Below are 18552 nucleotides of genomic sequence, written 5' to 3' on the forward strand. Positions count from 1 at the left end.
TACCATGCACTAATGCACTGAGATTGACAAAGTATCATATTTTTTCTTTTACTAACATTGAAAATGTGAGAAACCGCAAGTAAAAAAAAAAAGCTACACTAAAGCTTATTTAAAGTTATCTTAAACACACAAAAGCAGGCAGCTGATTTTTTTTCTGTAGGAAAGAGTGGCTAAAAAAAGAGAAAAATTTTCACTGAAGTTCAAAGCTTAGCTTTACATTCTTCGTCATCTTCACCCTGACACCAACATACAAATTAGATGTTGGAATTCTAATGCAGAAACCTGCATTACAAATATTTAGTTGCATGGCAGTTCCTCAACAGTTTTACTGCATTCATATTCATTTAGTTTAGCAGGAGGTTGTGATCTCTGTGGTATCTATATGATCTCAGACCCTAACAAGTCAAGTTGAGAGGGGGAAATAAAGAAGTGTTAATGATGTAAAAAAACATTAAAAGCACACCAAGTGGCAAAATGCTTAATCAGACTTGGAATAAGTATGGCAATATTTTGATGTTACTGTGTTCAACCAAAGGCAGAACTCAAGAGCTCAACTCGTTACATTACTTCATTAAAGGAATTAGCACATTACCTTGGCACCTTCAAGTATATGGGAGTCCTTCTGAAACACATTCTGAACATCTTGTGAAGTTGAGAATTTAATCCAGCAATAACGTCGGTGAAAGCCTGTATCTTTGTCCTAGTGAACAGTTAAAAAAAAAATCCAATTACTGTAGAAAATATTCACAAAGGCTGTTAAAATTATTCAATTTAAGGATTCAGAAGTTATCAGAGAAATTGGCACATTTGCTGTTTTGGAAGCTTTTTTTTCACACTTTAAGACATTTACTCTCACTGACAGCATGTGGGGGCCAGCAGAGGCTGTTCTGCATCCCTTTCAATTTGAGTCCAGCAATCAAAAAAATTTATGATTTTAAGTTATAGCTGAAGACTGGAATAATGCATAGCTGGTTGTTTCAAACTGCAGTAGTTATCTACTCTTAAGCCAGTCACAACAGAACTGACATTTAAATGGCTGCCTGATTTGAAAATAAGCCTGCCACAGTTGAAAAGCGTTCAGCAAGATAAAGCAACTGCTTAAGATACTAAGCAAGCAGGCTGCAATTTGAGATGACAAGCACTAACTACAGTGAAAAGAAAAGTTACTTTTAAGAATAATTTGCCCGTCGGAAAAGACAGTTGTCAATAAAGAGGAGATAGTGCAAAAACGCCAGGTCTACCAAAGTGCCTTTTATCCCAACTCTGATCCCAGTCAGACTTCACAATAGCTCTGCCACTGAATTCATTGATCATCAGCCACAACTGGCAGCACTTCCAAACATCGGTGAAGTTTTCACCCACCAGGTACTGTAGTCACACTGCCCAGTTTCAGTATCCCAGTGATGCCTTTAATTAGAGTGTCTTATGCTACTGGCAGATGTTTGCACCTCTGGCAGTTTTAAGCATTAATGAACGCTCCTAAAGTAATCACTGAATCAAAACATACACACATCAGTTCAGCTTTCATCAGTGGCAGGAGCAGGTTTACAGTAAGCTGTCAGCCTTCACAACAAAGCAACAACATTCTGTCCTGGGCCCAAAGAACAGAGCGTGGGCGGGCAGACACCTAAGCTTCAGTGTTCAGAAATAACCAGACTGTTACAAACTGTTGTTCTCCACTTCCAAACTAGTCCTCGACTGATAGTGAGCCCATCAGCTCACTAACTGAAGTTCACTACACACTGAGCTTAATTTAACAGACTATTACTTCACATGGAAAAACACAAGCAGGCAGGAAAACCTCTACTTCAGCAATGACCTGCAACTTATCCATAACAGTGGGAAAGGAACACTTTTTTTGACTGCTCATCTCTAAGAAACTGCACTAGATAATATTATCACTGACGTACATGCTCAGAAAATAAATAACCTAAATGGCAGAGGCATGAATGGCTGACAGCTTGGGAGTATCCTGAAGATGTTGTGGTTTTTGTGTTAGCCCTGCACTCTGGATAGGGTATGAACCCATAGCAGGAAAAGATTGTAGGTTCATACCAACACCTTTAAATTTTTTAGGCCAGTGAGACCAGGTACATAAACACTTTATTCTTTGTCAGAAAAGTGATAACACAATGGTAGAGAAGCTCAAAGCATTTTTAGGTTAATTATTCAGAAATATCAGCATCAACAGGATCTGAGGAATGTGCTTTCTAAAGCTCTTTCAAAGCCGATGGAAACCACTAAGCTTCAGTGAGGCCTACAGCTGGCAGACAAGTGGCGACACCCACTGGGAGAGGGAACCAGGCAGACAAGCGGCGGCACCCACTAGGAGAGAGAACTAAGGGTGGAGAGCACCGAAAACCTGACTAGAGCACAAAAAAAAGCTTCCAGAAAGCAGCTCTGAAGGAGCGGGGAAGCCGGCTTCAGGGCAGGGCCCCAGCAGGAGGACCAGCCCTGCCGGGAACCGGCGAGCACCAGCCGGCGGCTCTTCTTCGTTTTACCGAGAAGAGGCGAACAACAGCCTGGAGGACAAGCGAGTACTCACAAACGGCAGCTGGCACCTCTGTACAGACCCGAACTGGGAAAAGTACTCTTTCAGCTCCTCTGTGGAGGAAAGGTGCACCTGGTTACACAGGGCCGACACCCCCGCGCAGCCTCAACCGCCCTGTCCCAGCCCCCACGGCCTGTGCCGGCACACGCGGCGGGGCCGCCGCCACCGCCTCCTTCCGCGCCGCCCGGCCCAAACCAGCCCTTCCACCGGTGGGGGAAGGAGAGGCAGCCCAGAACTCACTGCTCGACACCGTCCAGGGAACCTCAGCCACAAAGATGTCGAAGAGCCTCCTAGAACGACGCCCCACCTCCCGCGCCGTTCTGGCCGCCGCCATCTTGGGAGCTGCGGCGGGAGGGAGGGCGGCCGACCCCGCCCCGGCAGTGCGCAGCACCGCCCGCGGCGGCCTGGCCAAAATGGCGGCGGCGGCTCTGACTCGGGAAGGCGGGGAGGACGCCTTCCGCCGGCTTTTTCGCTTCTACCGGCGACGTGACGCGTCGGACTTGCGGAGTGTGGTGGATTTCTCCGTGCCAGGGGGCCAGGTAACGCTGGGCTCCTCCTGCTCTCGCCCCGCGGTGAGGGGCTGGGCGGCGCTGCGAGCTTGTCCTGCTCTCTGAGCCGATGTCTTGGTGCTTCAGCGTGGTGCTGTGGCGGTGTAGCTGCAGCCTCTCCTCTCCACCTGCTGCTTCCCTTCGTGCTCGACGCAGGTCCCTAATGCCGTCCCGTTACTGGCTAGAAGACGCTGCCCTCCAGCGCTGAGGCTCTCACGGGTCGCTGTAGCGGTTGAAAGCTGGTTGCGTGACTAGAGAGGAGTAGCTGAGGAGGGGTGCACAGCTCTGAGGGCCCAGGGCCCCTTTGCCTTTGGCTGGCAGCCCGCAGGGTTACAGGACCCTCCCCGAGGGCACAAGGTGCTGTCTCAGCCCCCCCTGGCCAGCACGCTGCTTGTCCACAGATTTACCACTCTTGCTTATGTTTATTTACTCCCATAATGTTTAATTAGCTCTCTGTGCTGCAGTAAGGGATCTCCAAAGTCTCTAATAGAACCTTGTGTTACTTAAGCAAAGGAGCATGTGGAAGGAAAAAAGCAAGTTTCACTATTGCTGATGCTATTTCCTTGGCCTACTGGGCCTTGTCTTGGCCCTGAAACACCTGGGTGAGCTGGAGAGGAAGCCAGGCTCAGTTTCCCCCTGCTGTGCAGTGCATGCCCAGGGTTCTTGTGGTCTTCCCCTTGGTAAAGTTTCTTCTCCTTTCTTACTGCCACATAATAAACATTTGGCTTAGCCATCAGGGCACGTCCAGCTATTGCAGTGGATTAGGGACACACCATAAGGAGCACATCTAAAAGTAGCAGCTGTCATGGTTAGTAGTTTACCATGTTTTCAGTGATGGAGAAGTGATCCTTTAAACTCATCTTTCATTTTGTCACCTCACAAAAGGATATCGGATATCTGCTGAAGTATTGGTAACCAGGGATCTTCTATGTATGAGCCTATATGAAAAAAAGAAGTTTGCCTAATTTTTCATAGCTCAAATGCTTAGCCTTTTATTTTTGCTGTTCTATTAGAATATATATTTTTCTGTCTTTTCAGACTATAACTTTGATGTTAACAGGACACAAAACGTGACCCATATGAAATTGTTCAAGGCGTTAGTATTAAACAAGGGAGCTGTTAACATTTCAGCCTTTCTTGAGCTTGCAGCAATCCTTTATCAAATACAGGATTACAGCCCTTCTGGGAAATTCAAAGTACTTGAAAGCATCACAAGCATCTGTCCCCTCTCCGTATCATTCTTTTTGTGCCTGTTACCTTCTAAGATCAGTTGATAGCTTACTAGCAAAGAAGCATCTTTTTATTTCTCTTTCCCCCGGGTTAAAAACATCTGGCTTTTCTGTTTAAGAAGAGCTACAGGCCAGGCAGATTGGCCCAGATACTATTGTTCATTTTCACTCAGAAAACTGCTTCAAGTGATTGAGCTGTTCAGTGAAGTGTGACATACCCCAGCTGCCCTGCTACCAAGCTTATTTAACTCATTCAGCACATGTAATTCTTCAGCATAGAAACAGCTCCTGGTTTCCAGAAGCCCCTGCAGCAGCCGGTGTGTAAGCAGTTTGAGGAGGCAGAGATGTGGCAGTCTTAGTCAAAGGAAGACCCTTCCTGGGGGACATCCTGCAGACAGGACTCTGAACTAAGCTCTCTGAGCGTGGCAGTCACAAAGCTGCTTTTGGCAGAGAGCTGAAAAATTGCTAAAACTGAGCACATTGCCAGAAGCTGCTGATCGGCACTAGTTTAGAGTTTTCTTACAAATTCTGTGTACCTAATTTAGACCTGTTGCTCAGAAGGTGTTAACAAGCGCTGTCAGCCTGCAGAGACACCGATTTATACATTCACTGCGGCAGAGTCTGCATGCAAAGGCCTTAATTTCATATATGCTTTAAATTGTCGTAAACAAAGTCTTGCCTGTCTCTGCCTGCTTGTTCCCACTATGCCTGCCCAGCTCTTTCCTTATACTGTACTTTTGCACAGCCACATGGAGAGCTGGACTAGGGAGCTAAACCAGAACAAAACCAACCTGCCTCTATCCTGCCCTTCCTAAGATGGTTCCCAGTCCTAAGGGTTTTTTTTTAGCAAGTGTTGGCTTATTGCAGCTTAAATATATGTGTTATTGTGACCCAAGACAGTACATCAGTAAAATATATCTTGCTAAGCCTTGAGCTGTTGACCATGGTGTTGGAAACAGAAGTGGCAATGTGGTATTCAGAATTAGCAGGGTTTCTGTGGTCTTTCACGTCAGACAATTTTGGCTGCTTCATCACTGTACTACTTCTCCTTCTGTAAATTCCAGATGAGAATAGTCATCTACCATACGGGATCATGAGCAACTTGCATTTGGAACATTCTTTGAAGATATGAAGTGTTATGGCTACTAACTATTGCTTTTTAATGGAGATTGATAATTACTGGAATGTTTTATAATGATGAGGCTATACTGTGGAAATGGACAAATAGTGCCAAATTTTTTCTCATTGGTGTAACTTGTTTGGGTTTTTTATGAATGGAGGACATCTCTCCTGATCACTAAGTAATGCAAAAACTGTAGGTACCTTTTGATTCTTGTGCTGAGTACATACTAGCTCTGTGAGCAGCATGCCCTGTTCTGGTCACAGTTGCTTAGGCAATTGTTCTGTGGTACAGTTGGCGTTTTCATGAAACTTACTTCAGAATATGATAGCACTCTTTCTTATAGGTGCTATTTTTGCATGAGTTTTGTATTTCTTCCTTTTTCTTTTTTTTTTTTTCAACCACATCTGTTTTCTTTTGCCAGGTGTTCAGATCACAGCTCAGTATTTCTTCAGTCAGTGATCAAGATGCCTACAGAGCAGGATTACAGCCAGTTAGCCAGTGGAAAGCCTATGGCCTTAATGGGTATCCAGGTAAGTACCTCTGATTTCAAGAAAAATTTAACACAGCCTTGTTGCTTTGGATCCAGGCATCTTCCATCTTATCTTCCTTGCCCTGCCTGAAAAAGCCATTTTAATTTACCTCAGTGTAATTTAATGTTATTTTAAGTGCAGGAGGACAAACAAGTCAGCTAAAGGGTGGGATGGGGCAATATATATGAAGGTGGAACAGAAGGGCCAGTTGTTTCACAGTTTCTGATCAACCAGACCATCCCTTGTGAGAATGGATTCCTCTTGCCTTTGATAGAGATTTTATATTTCTGTAGCATCTATTTTTCCTCAACATATATCATAAGAATTAGATAAGTGACTGAAATACAGTCTTTTCAGGGCTGGTGTGGCATCTACGTGCTGGTGTAGAACACTGAGTACAATAAGTGAATAAGAACCTTTTGTCCTATTCAAGCTACAGAGTAATTTCATTAGACAGGTGATTTCAAAAGCTGAAATGGACCTTAGGTTTGCAGGTCACCTGGTAGAATCACAGAAATATGTTATGCTGGAACAGAGGCTCCAGAGGCATAGTCCAACTCGCTGCTTAAAGCAGGGTCAAGCTGAAAGTTAGATCAGGTCACTCGGACCTTTGTATGGGTAAGTTTTGGAGATGTCCAAGGATAGAAGTTACACACCCTTTCTGGGCACCTGTTCCAGTGTTTGGCCACTCTTGCTGTGATTATTTTTTTTTTTCACTGTATATCAAATCAAAATTTGCCTTGCTGTAATTTGTGACTGTTACCTCTCATCATCTTGCTATGCACCTCTGAGACAACTCTGGCTCCACCTTCTCTATAATGCCCCTTTAGGTAGCTCTTACTAATACAGGCCAATGTGTAATCAGCCTTTATTGCCGCAAGGATGCGCTACTGACTCATGCTCAATTTGTCCTCCAAGACCCCCAGCTCTTTGATTTAGAGCTGCTCCCTGGTCCTCAGGCCATACTATTGCATGGGGTTATTCTGTCTCAGTTGCAGGATTATCATTGTTGAACTTCCTGAGGTTCTTGTTGGCCCATTCCTTTGGTTTGTCCAGGTCCCTTTCAGTGGCAGCAGTAGCCTCCAGCGTATCCACTGCTGCCCCAATTTAGTGTTATCTGTAAACATGATGAGGATGAACGTCCCATTGTCCAGGTTGTTGATGTAGATGTAGCTATCAGTCTTGGCCCCAGTATCAAACTGAGGAATGCAGCTCATAACAGCCACTGGTTAGGCTTCAAACAATCAAATCACTGTTCTTTAAGCCTGGTAGCCCAGCCAGCTTTTGCTTGCCCTTGTAGATTACCCATAAAATCCATAAGCCCTCAGTTTGGTTCCAGTGATGCTGCAGGAGACCGACTGGAAAACTTTGCTAAAGCCAAGATAAACAGCATCCCCTGCTCTCCCCTTGTCTGGGCATCTCACTGTCGCAGGCAGTAAGGTTGGTTAGACAAAATTTACCTTCAGTAAATCCATGCTGGCTGTTCCAAATCACCGTGTGACTGGAAATGGCTGTCATGAAAGTTTGCTCCATAATCTTACCAAGGGTTTTGGTAAGGCTGATGACTTTGTAGTTCCCTAGATTCTTCTTATTTCAGGGACTTTTGTTTGTTGAATTTTTTGGGTTTTCGCATGTTTCTTTTGGTTTGTTGGGACTGCAGTCAGTGTCTGTGTGGGTTGCTATGAAGCCGGCCTACCATTTCTGAAACTGAGGCAGCCACACTAGCCATCTGACATGGTTAATACACAGGGAATTGAATAACTTCAGGCAAAAGGCTTCCACCTTTTCTTGTGTCTATATACTTTTTGTTCCACTTACCTGTCATATTATAGCTGCCCTTGCCTGGTCTCACTTGCCATTTTATGTCTGTCTAAACACCTTTCCTGGCAATGACATGGGTGTAGGATCACAAGTGTTCCACTTAACTGCATTTTTCTTCTGCTTTGACAAAGAAAACCTTTCACTAAAATTAAATGCAAATACATGAACAAATTCTCAGTCCTATTTAGAATCAAGTCTTTTGTGGACAGGAATAATAATTTATCCTTTTCCAGCTACCTTTATCTGGAAATCCTAAAGATTTCTATAAGATACTTAACCAACTGCTCCAATAGGCCTCTAAAATAAGTTAGAATTTCTTTAGTTTCTTTATGGGCAAATGGAAGGGAAGTAATTTGGTTTTGTACCCGTAGTGAGCAATGAAATATAAGACTAAGGAAGCTGGGTGAATTTCTGTTGCAGTGTCCTCAGTTCTGTGAGATGTGGGTGATGCTGTCTTTGGGTCTTTGCAATTGGCACAAAAGATGCTAGACATCTGCTTGTCTTATCTTTCCTTTGACTGAAGCTGGAGACCACTTTCACTAGGTGTAAATTAATTCCAAGTGTGCCCTGAGATTTTGCTGCAGTAAGAGAATTTCATCTGCTTCCACAAGGCAGATTCCTTTAGTATACAGATCCTCAGAGAATTCATCTTTTGCCCATTCCACTCAGACCACTGCTTTCAAGGCCAACAGGTTCAATTTTGTTGCCTTCAAAGCTTGTCTGTGGTATTTTTTAGTCAGCTCAAAAGACTGCTACAGAAATGTATTTCTTACTCTTCTCCCTCCCATGTGTGGTAAGTCACTGATTTCTAGCACTATTGGCCCTCTCAGGAACTATTAGTCTTGAACATTAGTGTAGAATTTTATAGTAAAGCTCTGCAACTGATGGAAATTCAGGGTTTTCTACCTTTCTTGACATCAGAAGCATAGCAGTAATCCACTTTTTAGTTGTTCTTGCTTTTGTAAATCTAGACTAATCTGGTTTCTTAGGAGTAAGCAATGAAAGGTTTGGAGAGACATGAGCATGTTCCAAGCTTCCAATACAAGAGTCATAAAATTTGGATTCTTGTTCTCAGCTGTGCATGTAACTAGCCCTCCAGGCTTCAATTCTTTCACTAATATCTGGAGATAGTACATAAATAGTAGAGCGTAATTTAATGAATGTAGCAAAGTGCTTTGAGAACCCCACATCAAAAGCTGTACACAGGAAGGGAAATATTATTCTGTTCTATGTAGAGGCCAACAGAAAGTAAATTTAATGCTTCTGGCAAAGAAATTCTTCTAACCGGACATATCAGAAGGCTGCCGTAGTCAGAAGGTGCAGGGAATGGAGTGAAATGAATGACAGTATATTATTAATACACTGAAGGCTCTTTTTCTAACCAGTTAATTTAATGTTATGAGGTCTGTGAGATATGCTGGCAGGAAGCTTTTTCTGTGCTTTTATTACCACTTTCATAAGGCCATAAGGCAAGTTTGTATCCTACTGAGACTCCTAGCCTTGCTTCTTCGTTTTTCATCTATTTTTGTCTGTGTTTAACTTGATAAAACTGAGAAGTTCAGAAAGACACAATAGGGCAAAACCTTGAAACCTCCTTTTCCTTTGTTCCTCCTATACCCTTATCGCTCTTTGTAGTGAATTTTGTGTTGGTGAATCTTACTGAATTGAGAGTCTTTGAAAGAGTGCCTTGATTCTTGGAGTAGGTACAATACAGCTTAATAGCATCTTCCTGTCAGACACTCATTCCTCAATACCGTTGACCTTGGCCTGGAAGGAAACACCCCTGGGGTGCTAGGGAGAAAATTCCAGTGAAGAATTCTGTTAGCACTCCTGGTGATGGCAGATCTTATGTCAAGGACTCTTGTCTGTTAAGATATAGACCAAATCAATCCATTGCATCTCTGCTAAGCCTCTTATTTAGGCTGCTGCTTGAACTCTGCCTGAGGTGCCTGGCTAAATGAATGTGCAGACTAGCTACATTTTTGTTTTGTTAATTAACAATGACTGCAAAGTATTTGCAGTCAGCAACAAGCAGTTTGTAATATAACTTGACTTTCATCCCCTCTGATGAGTATTACCATGCCAACAAAGATGGATACAACCAGACTTATCTGGAAATAAGCATGAAGCAAAGGAGAGTTTATGTTAGTAGAGACTTGCACAGCCCATGGACTGCTCTCTGCAGTATCAATAAGAAGACAGTATGAGTTCAGAGGCAGTGACAAGGTTAGTTTGAAGTCTAGAAAAACTAGGCCAGAATTACTTTAACTTTGCGGGGTTCAAGACAAAAATCTTGCTGAATCACTTCAAAACTGAATTTACTCCAAAGCAATTGGCCTTCCAAGTTGTTACTACTTTATCTACCTGTAACCAATATGCCTTACACAGATATGTCCCTTATTGTCATTTTTTACTTGGACCAGCGTTGGCTGCCCTCCCTGCCTTCTACCTTATGGCCACCATTTATTTGTACTGAAAAAAACAATAGGTTTTAACTTAACTATTCAGACCTGTTAATAGATTTCATCAGCTTACACACAAAATCAGTGGTTATATGTCTAAGGTGTTTTTTCAGTGCGTCTGACCCCTGTCCTTTGCTCTAGTTTTAGGAAAAAAAAAAAAAACAGGGAAATGCCTAATCATACTTTCTCCCCACCCCCTTCCTTTTTCTCTGTGGTCAGGGTTTATTTTCATACCAAACCCTTTCCTTCCGGGCTGCCAGCGTCACTGGGTGAAACAGTGTCTCAAGCTATACCCCCAGAAACCCAATGTCTGCAACCTGGACCTGCACATGGCTCCTGAGAAGACCATTGACCTGTGGGGACAGAGCAAGGAGCAGCTGAGGTAAGTTCACAATAACCTTTGGTGGCCAAAGCTCATGGAGCCAGAGGTCTCAGCTCTGAAAAGGTCTAAGAAAAATGAGCAGGGAAGGGAAGTTGAAAAAGATTGTGTGCGTGCTGGCAGTATACAGATGGTGTCAGACATGCCAAGTTAAAGATGGATTTTCCATGGCTTGATGTGCATCTTTGTTAATTCTCTGCTTTCACACTCACAATGGGATTTTCTAGTAGCAAATTACTCTACAGCCGTCAGTCAAATGTAAAACAGTGACCTTGGCTGATATCATGGTGCTTGGAAGCTTTGCTAAGCTCAGCTGCAAGTGGAATCATGAGGTCCTTCAGTTTTCCTGAGGCAAACACCCCACTCATGCTAGCTCTTCTTCCCAGTCAGCTGTTGGACCTAGTATACTGTAATTGAAAGGCTGTTACATGCACTTTTTTGAACTTCTCAAGTCAGCTATTTTCTTTGGTTTTATTTTCCAAAGTATTTGTTTGGTTTGGTTTGGGGTTTTTTTTCATTCTATATGAGATGGTGATTAAATGTACCATTTTAATGGCAATCCTGTTTACTTTGAAAGATTCCCACAGGCTCAGAGTTCTGTGGCTGACGCAGCGGTCTTTCCTCTACCTGATTTGCAAGTTAATGGAGAATTTGTCCAAGTTTTGCAGTTCAATAGAAAGTTTTAAAGACCTTTTTTTTAATTAGTCACCTGTAAAAATTCATACAAGATAGATGTTCTTTACAGTACACGGTCGTTTAGTTATTTGGGTATTTATCATTACCTTGTTGATTTCACTGCTCATTTTTCATAACAAATGTTTCCTGTTCTAGAATGACCAGAGTTCCCTACAACTCTCATCTTCCACCTCAGTATCTTATGAAAATTGACATGCTGAGGTTTTTCTTCAAAAATCTACAAGACATGGAATGGCAGAAGCAAGATTTGGACTTCCAAATATTTGCACCTGGGAGAGAAGTTATGCCCCCACCTGTGTTTTGCAGGCTCAGTCAGAATTAGATACAGAAATTCAGATGCTTTTTTTGTGTTCCATCAAGGACGAAAAGTTGTTCTTTGAAAGTATTGTGCATTGTGCCCTAGAGCTGACAAAAGTGGGGTACTGTTCCAGCGTGACAGGCCTTTCCCAGCAGCACCTCCTGCATGCACAGAGAATGATCAGAACAGAGGTTAATTTGCAGCTGAATCAGATTCAGTTGAAAACAGCATTTGGAAGAATGATGTCTGGCAGAAACACTGGCAGTTTTATTAAGCACTTGCCTGAGTCTTCAAGTGAGCAAACTGCTGTATTTGTGCTTTTACCTAGGGGACAGTGGATCAAACTAGCCAACTTGTCTAGTATCTGGAGTGAGAGCCTTTCAGGGAGGGGAGAAAAAGAGTGCTTAACTAAAAAGAGGTCTACTTCTAAGACTGGACATAACTTTAATGCTTTTTAAAGCCATCAGGAAGATGCATAAATGTGCTTGCGTCATGGCTTATCTGTTCTTTTCAGGATGCAGGTATCACAAGGTAGGGAGAGTCCATACAGCTCCTAGAAGTGTATGCTATGTTCTCGTCACAAAATTTTCTTTGGTGCTGGGGACAATTAAAAGCATAAAAGGGGGTAGAGCATCCCTACAAGGGGGGGAGGGGGAGAGAGAGAGAGAGAATCCTTTTGTATTAGGAAAAGGCTGGGGGGCGGTTTATAGATGCAATCATTGACCAGTGAATAAAAAAAAAAGGAGCTTCAGACCTAAGGCCCCTGCTGTTCAGTCTTGTTCTTTTACTAACATAGTTATAGAATTTCTCTATGCTTTCTTGTAGGAGAACCTGCTGCTACAGATCTAGGAACTCATTGTTTCCAGCTACATAACACTCAGACTTTCCTCTCCTTAGCAATCACATGTGAAATCACTTGCCAAATTCTCAGTTCTGGGAATAATGACCTACTGAGCATATTAGGGTTCCTGCTGTTCACAGAATCACAGAGGTTGGAAAGGATCTTCAAGATCATCAAGTCCAACCATTAATCCAGCACCACCATGTCCCCTAAACCATGTCCTGAAGCACCACATCCACACGTCTTTTGAACACTTCCAGAGATGGTGACTCCACCACCTCCCTGGGCAGGCTGTTCCAATGCTTGACCACCCTCTCGGTGAAGAAATTTTTCCTAATAGCCAATCTAAACCGCCCCTGGCCCAACTTGAGGCCATTTCCTCTTGTCCTATCACTAGTTACTTGGGAGAAGAGACCAACACCCATGTCGCCGCAACCCCCTTTGAGGTAGTTGTAGAGAGCGATAAGGTCTCCTTCCCTCAGCCTCCTCTTCTCCAGACTAAACAACCCCAGTCCCCTCAGACGCTCCTCATAAGACTTGTGCTCCAGACCCCTCACCAGCTTCATTGCCCTTCTCTGGACACACTCCAGCACCTCAGCGTCCTTCTTGTAGTGAGGGGCCCAACACTGAACACAGCATTCAAGGTGCAGCCTCACCAGTGCCAAGTACAGGGGCATGATCACTTCCCTACTCCTGCTGGCCACACCATTTCTGATACAGGCCAGGATGCTGTTGGCTGCCTTGGCCACCTGGGCACACTGCTGGCTCATGTTCAGCTGGCTGTCAGCCAGCACCCCCAGGTCCCTTTCCGCTGGGCAGCTCTCCAGCCCCTCCTCCCCAAGCCTGTAGCGTTGCATGGGGTTGTTGTGGCCGAAGTGCAGGACCCTGTACTTGGCCTTATTAAACCTCATACAGTTGGTCTCTGCCCATCGATCCAGCCTGTCCAGATCCCTCTGCAGAGCCCTCCTACCCTCCAGCAGATCAACACTCCCACCCAGCTTGGTGTCATCTGCAAACTTACTGAGGGAGCACTCAATCCCCAGACTGTTGTGCAGTCTAGCAGTGTAGCAAAAGAAGGAGAGCACTTTCAAAGGGCACGTGCTAAAAATGTTTAATTATGAACATTAAGTTTGTTGATTGAAAGATGTAGAGGAAGGAGTTGTGGGTTCTCCCTTTTCTAAATGCTGTGTTACCTGCTTGTAGGCTCCATAAATTGTTCCAAGCAGCGTGTATTTGACAGTTACTGTGTTGCTGCATTATGATAATTGCAGTTGCTATTACCCTATGACAAAGATGGAAACTGGAAAGATGAGTCTTCGTTCAGTAATCGGTGAGCTATGAAAAATTACTAAAGGTAAAGAAACTGGCCTTTAACTCCTGTTCCCAGTTTAGTTTAGAAGCTATCAGTACAGTGTAGGTGAAGGGCAGAAACAAGCTGTGCATCCAGGTAGAAATGCACATTAAATGCAGATGCTTTGCGAAGACTTGACCATGGCAGCACAAATATGAATCCAGTTTTGTAAAAGCATATCTTACTGAACTAATGAGGCTATAAATGAGAGCCAACCATTTGGTGCTACTGTTTATCATGATGTTCTGAGTACATTTCCCTTTTCATAACACATGACTTAGCTTGAGAAAAGAAGCTGAAATTGCTAGAATAAATGGACTAGAAGATAGATGTGTACCTTCCTTTTTGTATTTGTCACTAGCATATTTCTATCTGATTTACTATAGTGATACTCTTTGTAGCTTTTTAAGGACTTTTCCATAGGCTGTAGTAAAAGCCCATCTCTGAGGTCTCTTCCCACCTTCAGGAAAGAATGCGGCATGTGGCTTCAGACCACTGAGTCCCTCTGCATTAAGGCTGTCACTTGAGAAGATCAGTTTTTTGTCCTGCATAGCAGTCTGGATAGAAGACACCTGCAATCTATACTTCTTGACATTACAAGAAGTGTATGGTCATAGCTAGCAGTCTTGCTTCTTACTGAACATTGAGTCAGTCCGTCCTAAGGACTTCTTGTAAAACTACCAAGTAGTAGAACTAGCAGCCCTTTGCAGTATTATGCAGCTTGATATCCTTCATTGTCAGGCAAAGCATTTTCCTTTCTTGTCATTTTCCACTAAGTGCCGAGAATATTTTTTTTTCCTTGTGTTTGCAGCTTTTAGATCTTCACAGATTCTGTTCTTCCACTTTCAGGTGCTCAAATAATACATGCTTAATTCTGACTTCTACATCTGCACCATTGAGTTGTCTCCATCTGATAACCCATTATGCACCATGTTGAAAATACAAGCTTTCAAACTGGCAGCAGTTGGCAGTAGGCTCTATAGCTTGCACAAATTGCAATAACTGAACTTTCAAGGTTTTCGGAGGAAAAAAACAATGGCACTGAAAATAAAAGTTTAGCATTGATGGTTTTAATAGGCCATCATATGGATGAGTGAATTGCATTACTGTATGTTGCACTACTGGAAGACCCTTCAGAAATTAACACATATGCTATTTCTTTCCATTTTGTCTTTGCAGAAGGAAAGGTTCCAGTAAATGGGAGCCCAGAAGCTTATTGGAGAAGCTGCGCTGGGTGACCCTTGGTTACCATTATAACTGGGATACTAAGGTATTGAAATTAAATTCTTCTCCATTTTTCTTAGCTGTAAGCACTCGGAATGGCAGACAGAGGAGGGTATCATGGAATAAAATGCTTATGATCCTACAAGACAGCCTTGAGGAAAGGCTGTAACAAACTTGCTTGTAAGAACATTTCAATCTGTGTTAGTTACTGTGAAGAATTTAACAGCAAAAGTCCATTGCTGTGTTCTTTCCTTTGAAAGGTAACATGGTAGCATATACTGAGTTCTAGACTTGTGACTCTATTTCGGGGTAAGTGAGCATACCTTACTCTACCAAAAGGGATGGTCACAAAAGCATCGTTAACCGCTTAAGGTGAGAATGACCTTGAGTGCTTGAAGACAGCTGCTTCTGAGAAACTACTCCTCTGCGGAGGGGTGAGCGAGAGCAGGAAGAGACTGCTGCTGATGTGACTTTGAACATAAGAGTCTGAACCAGTATAGTACAATCTCACTAACTAACAGCTATTTTGGGGCTACTGATCAAAATAAGCTTTTTCATAAGACAGAGTCAGATAGAGGCTGGGAAGGATGGAAGAGTGAATATGCAGTCTTACCAGTATATTGCAGATACTTAACCAAATCTGCTTGCAGCCTTGTATTTACCAGGTCAACCTATTATTGGGTGGCCTTAAGAAAACCTTGGTTATTCCCTTCTAGTTCTCTCAGAATCACTCATGGGAGAGAAAAAGTAGGTTTGCAATTGATTCCTGTTTGTCTTATCATTGAAAAAAGGAACAAAGATGCTTGTTTCAGAGCTCTGTTGATGAGATTCAGAACTGTCTTTCCATTGGCAGCTTTAGGTAGTGACCAAGTAGATCCTCGGGATATTGGTGCTAATCTTACTGACTTCAAGTTTGCCATCCAGATATAATGATTAACTCCACAATGTTGTGGAGTTGAATTGAATCTCTGGCAGTCTCAGCATAGGCCCAGAATTAAATGATAAGAGGTAAACTTACTGTAGTTCTGCCTATGTTGTAGTCATTTTCTAGGCAAATATGATGTCCTTTTCCATGACTACCAGCCAAACTTCTGAGTTCTCATCCAGTGTTTGTTGCCAACTGTATTTGCTGCTCTGATGTTCTGGGTGTGGTTTGTGTTTTTTTTCTGCTCTCCTTCCTCTAGAAGTACTCAGCAAATCACCACACTCCTTTCCCCTCAGACCTTGCATTCCTGTCAGAACAAGTGGCTGCAGCCTGTGGGTTCCAGGGTTTCCAAGCCCAAGCAGGGATCTTGAACTACTATCATTTTGACTCTTCACTGGGAATTCATGTGGATGAGTCTGAACTAGACCATTCTCGGCCCCTTTTATCATTCAGGTGAGTCAAGGAAAGCACTTGAGTGTTGTGGAAGGATTGGTGGCTTTTATTTTTTCTATGGTTGCATATGGTTATAGGAAGTCGCTATGATGTAGCAACTAATTGGGTATACAATCTTCACTCTCTGAAGACTTGAATAGTAGAAAGCTGTAGCTCAAGGGCATAGCTTTTTCTTTGAAGACTGCTTGAGTAACATGGATGTGGTGCCTGGAGTGGAAGAGCTCTTTGCACAGAGCACAGCTCTGTTCTAAAGCAGCAGAGGGGCAATTGGGTACTAGCAGGCAAGGATGAAAAACCTCAGCAGGTCTTCCTTCAAACCTGGCAGGGCAACTGCTCACACTATGCCTACCTTGAATCAGGTCTCTTAGTCTGTTTTCCGTGTTCTCACTGTAAAGTTGTTCCTAGGAGTCTGTCTGGTTTCCTGGTTTGTTTGTTTTTCATAAAGGGATTTAGCTGCTAATATTTTCTTACTGTACATATAGTTGTCCTCTACCTGAATTTGTTTTCTCTTCTCTCTCTCCATCCTCATACCATCTCTAGTTTTGGGCAATCCTCAATATTTTTGCTTGGGGGCCTGAAGCGGGAGGAAGCCCCAACAGCAATGTTCATGCACAGTGGAGATATCATGGTGATGTCTGGCTTCAGCCGTCTGCTGTACCATGCTGTCCCCCGAGTCCTCCCTAACCCTGAAGGGACAGCTTTGCCTTCCTGCCTGGACCAAACACTTTCTTCAGACCTTCCTGTTGGCTCAGTCATTGAGCCCAGCTCTGATGAGGATTGGCAGGTCTGCGCCAAGTACTTGCAGTCTTCCCGCATTAATATGACTATTCGGCAGGTGTTGGCTGAGGGTCAGAAATTTCCAGAGGAATCTGGGATGAACAGAAACAGCCAAGAACCCTCTGAAGACAGTCACCATCAGGAGAACAGCAGAGCCAAGAGACAAAAACCAAATACAGACAGCTGAGACCAGGAGATCTTGCTAACAGGGACTGGACAGGCAACCTCCATATGGAATTGGGAAGTAATGTAATCGTACTAGAAGTCACTTGTCTGTATTGGGATTAATAAACTTGCAGGATAAGTGTACTCTTTGCTGTAAGAAATAGGTTAGGGGAGAAAAAGAATTTAAAAGGAAAAGAAGGATAAGTTCAGGACTGGGACTCAGGAGATTAACTCTGTTGCCCTTCTGTTGCAGATGTTTACTGTACTTGGTTCCCTTCAAAATACCTGTACGTTGGAGAATTTTATGCTTGGTTCAGTGATGCTCATAAAGTATTTTGAAATCATTGGGCAGAAAGTGCTAGCAAAATATACACAATTACTATGTGCTAAAGAATTCTATTGGGCTTGTAAAGCTCCACTGAAGTGCAGTAACAAGCATGCCTGAGAAAAGGCTGCTATGGGTGTGAGACCTACCTGCAGCATTTCCAAGAGAATTGCCTCTTCAGCAAAAATTGGTTCAGTGACCAGAAATGAGCAGCTCCCTCAGGCAACACCTGCTGTAAGATTGCTGTAGTCCTCTGCTCTCCTTTTGCCTGCTTGCACTCCCTCAGCTGCAGCAAAAACTGCTCTTGTGAGTGGAACTGGACTTTTTTTGCATACCTCAGATCTTAGAGAGAAACAATTGGGGGCAATATCTACTTAGAATATCTAGTAGCTCCCAGCTGGGTCTCCTCCCAACAGTAAGTTTGTGACTGAGCCCTACATCCCCACTCTTTCAAAACTGCCTCCTCTTAAGTGCTTGCAGATTATGGTCCTCCAGCCCCAAGCTAGCATCTTTAAGGAACAGAATGACTTGCAAGTAGAAGCAATGAAGTTATAAATTAGATACCTAAAAAATTAATCAGTGACTATCTCTGTCACCCAAAGATAAATATATTGAAACAAAGAAAAGCAGTAGCTTTTGTACCAGTTCTCTTTAAGATTCAACCTTCCTATCTGCTTTTTAATGCAATTTTAATTGTTGGAGTGGAATGCATTATCTATCCCTGGGGTATTTTGTTGCACTTTCCCAATGAATAAACTTACTCGGTTTTTAAATTAAAGATCTCTATCAGTTTTGGGCTGGCTTTTTTCTTCTTTTCTTTTTCTCGCTGTTAGTTATTTCAGTGTATTGTTAAT

General features: G+C 43.2%; 1 protein-coding gene across 1 annotated transcript; it reads left to right on the forward strand.

The window, feature by feature from the left end:
• Positions 1-2826: 2826 nt before the first annotated feature.
• On the forward strand, positions 2827-17395 carry ALKBH1 (alkB homolog 1, histone H2A dioxygenase; the record flags this gene model as incomplete). The annotated part of the gene is made up of 6 exons (XM_082000325.1): positions 2827-3090; positions 5873-5981; positions 10484-10646; positions 15009-15099; positions 16238-16431; positions 16972-17395. 6 exons carry the CDS (start codon positions 2827-2829, stop codon positions 17393-17395), a joined length of 1245 nt encoding a protein of 414 aa, XP_081856451.1.
• Between the last annotated feature and the right edge of the window lie 1157 nt (positions 17396-18552).

Source organism: Phaethon aethereus (genome assembly GCF_964289735.1).
Source record: "Phaethon aethereus genome assembly, chromosome: 5".
NCBI lineage: Eukaryota > Metazoa > Chordata > Aves > Phaethontiformes > Phaethontidae > Phaethon > Phaethon aethereus.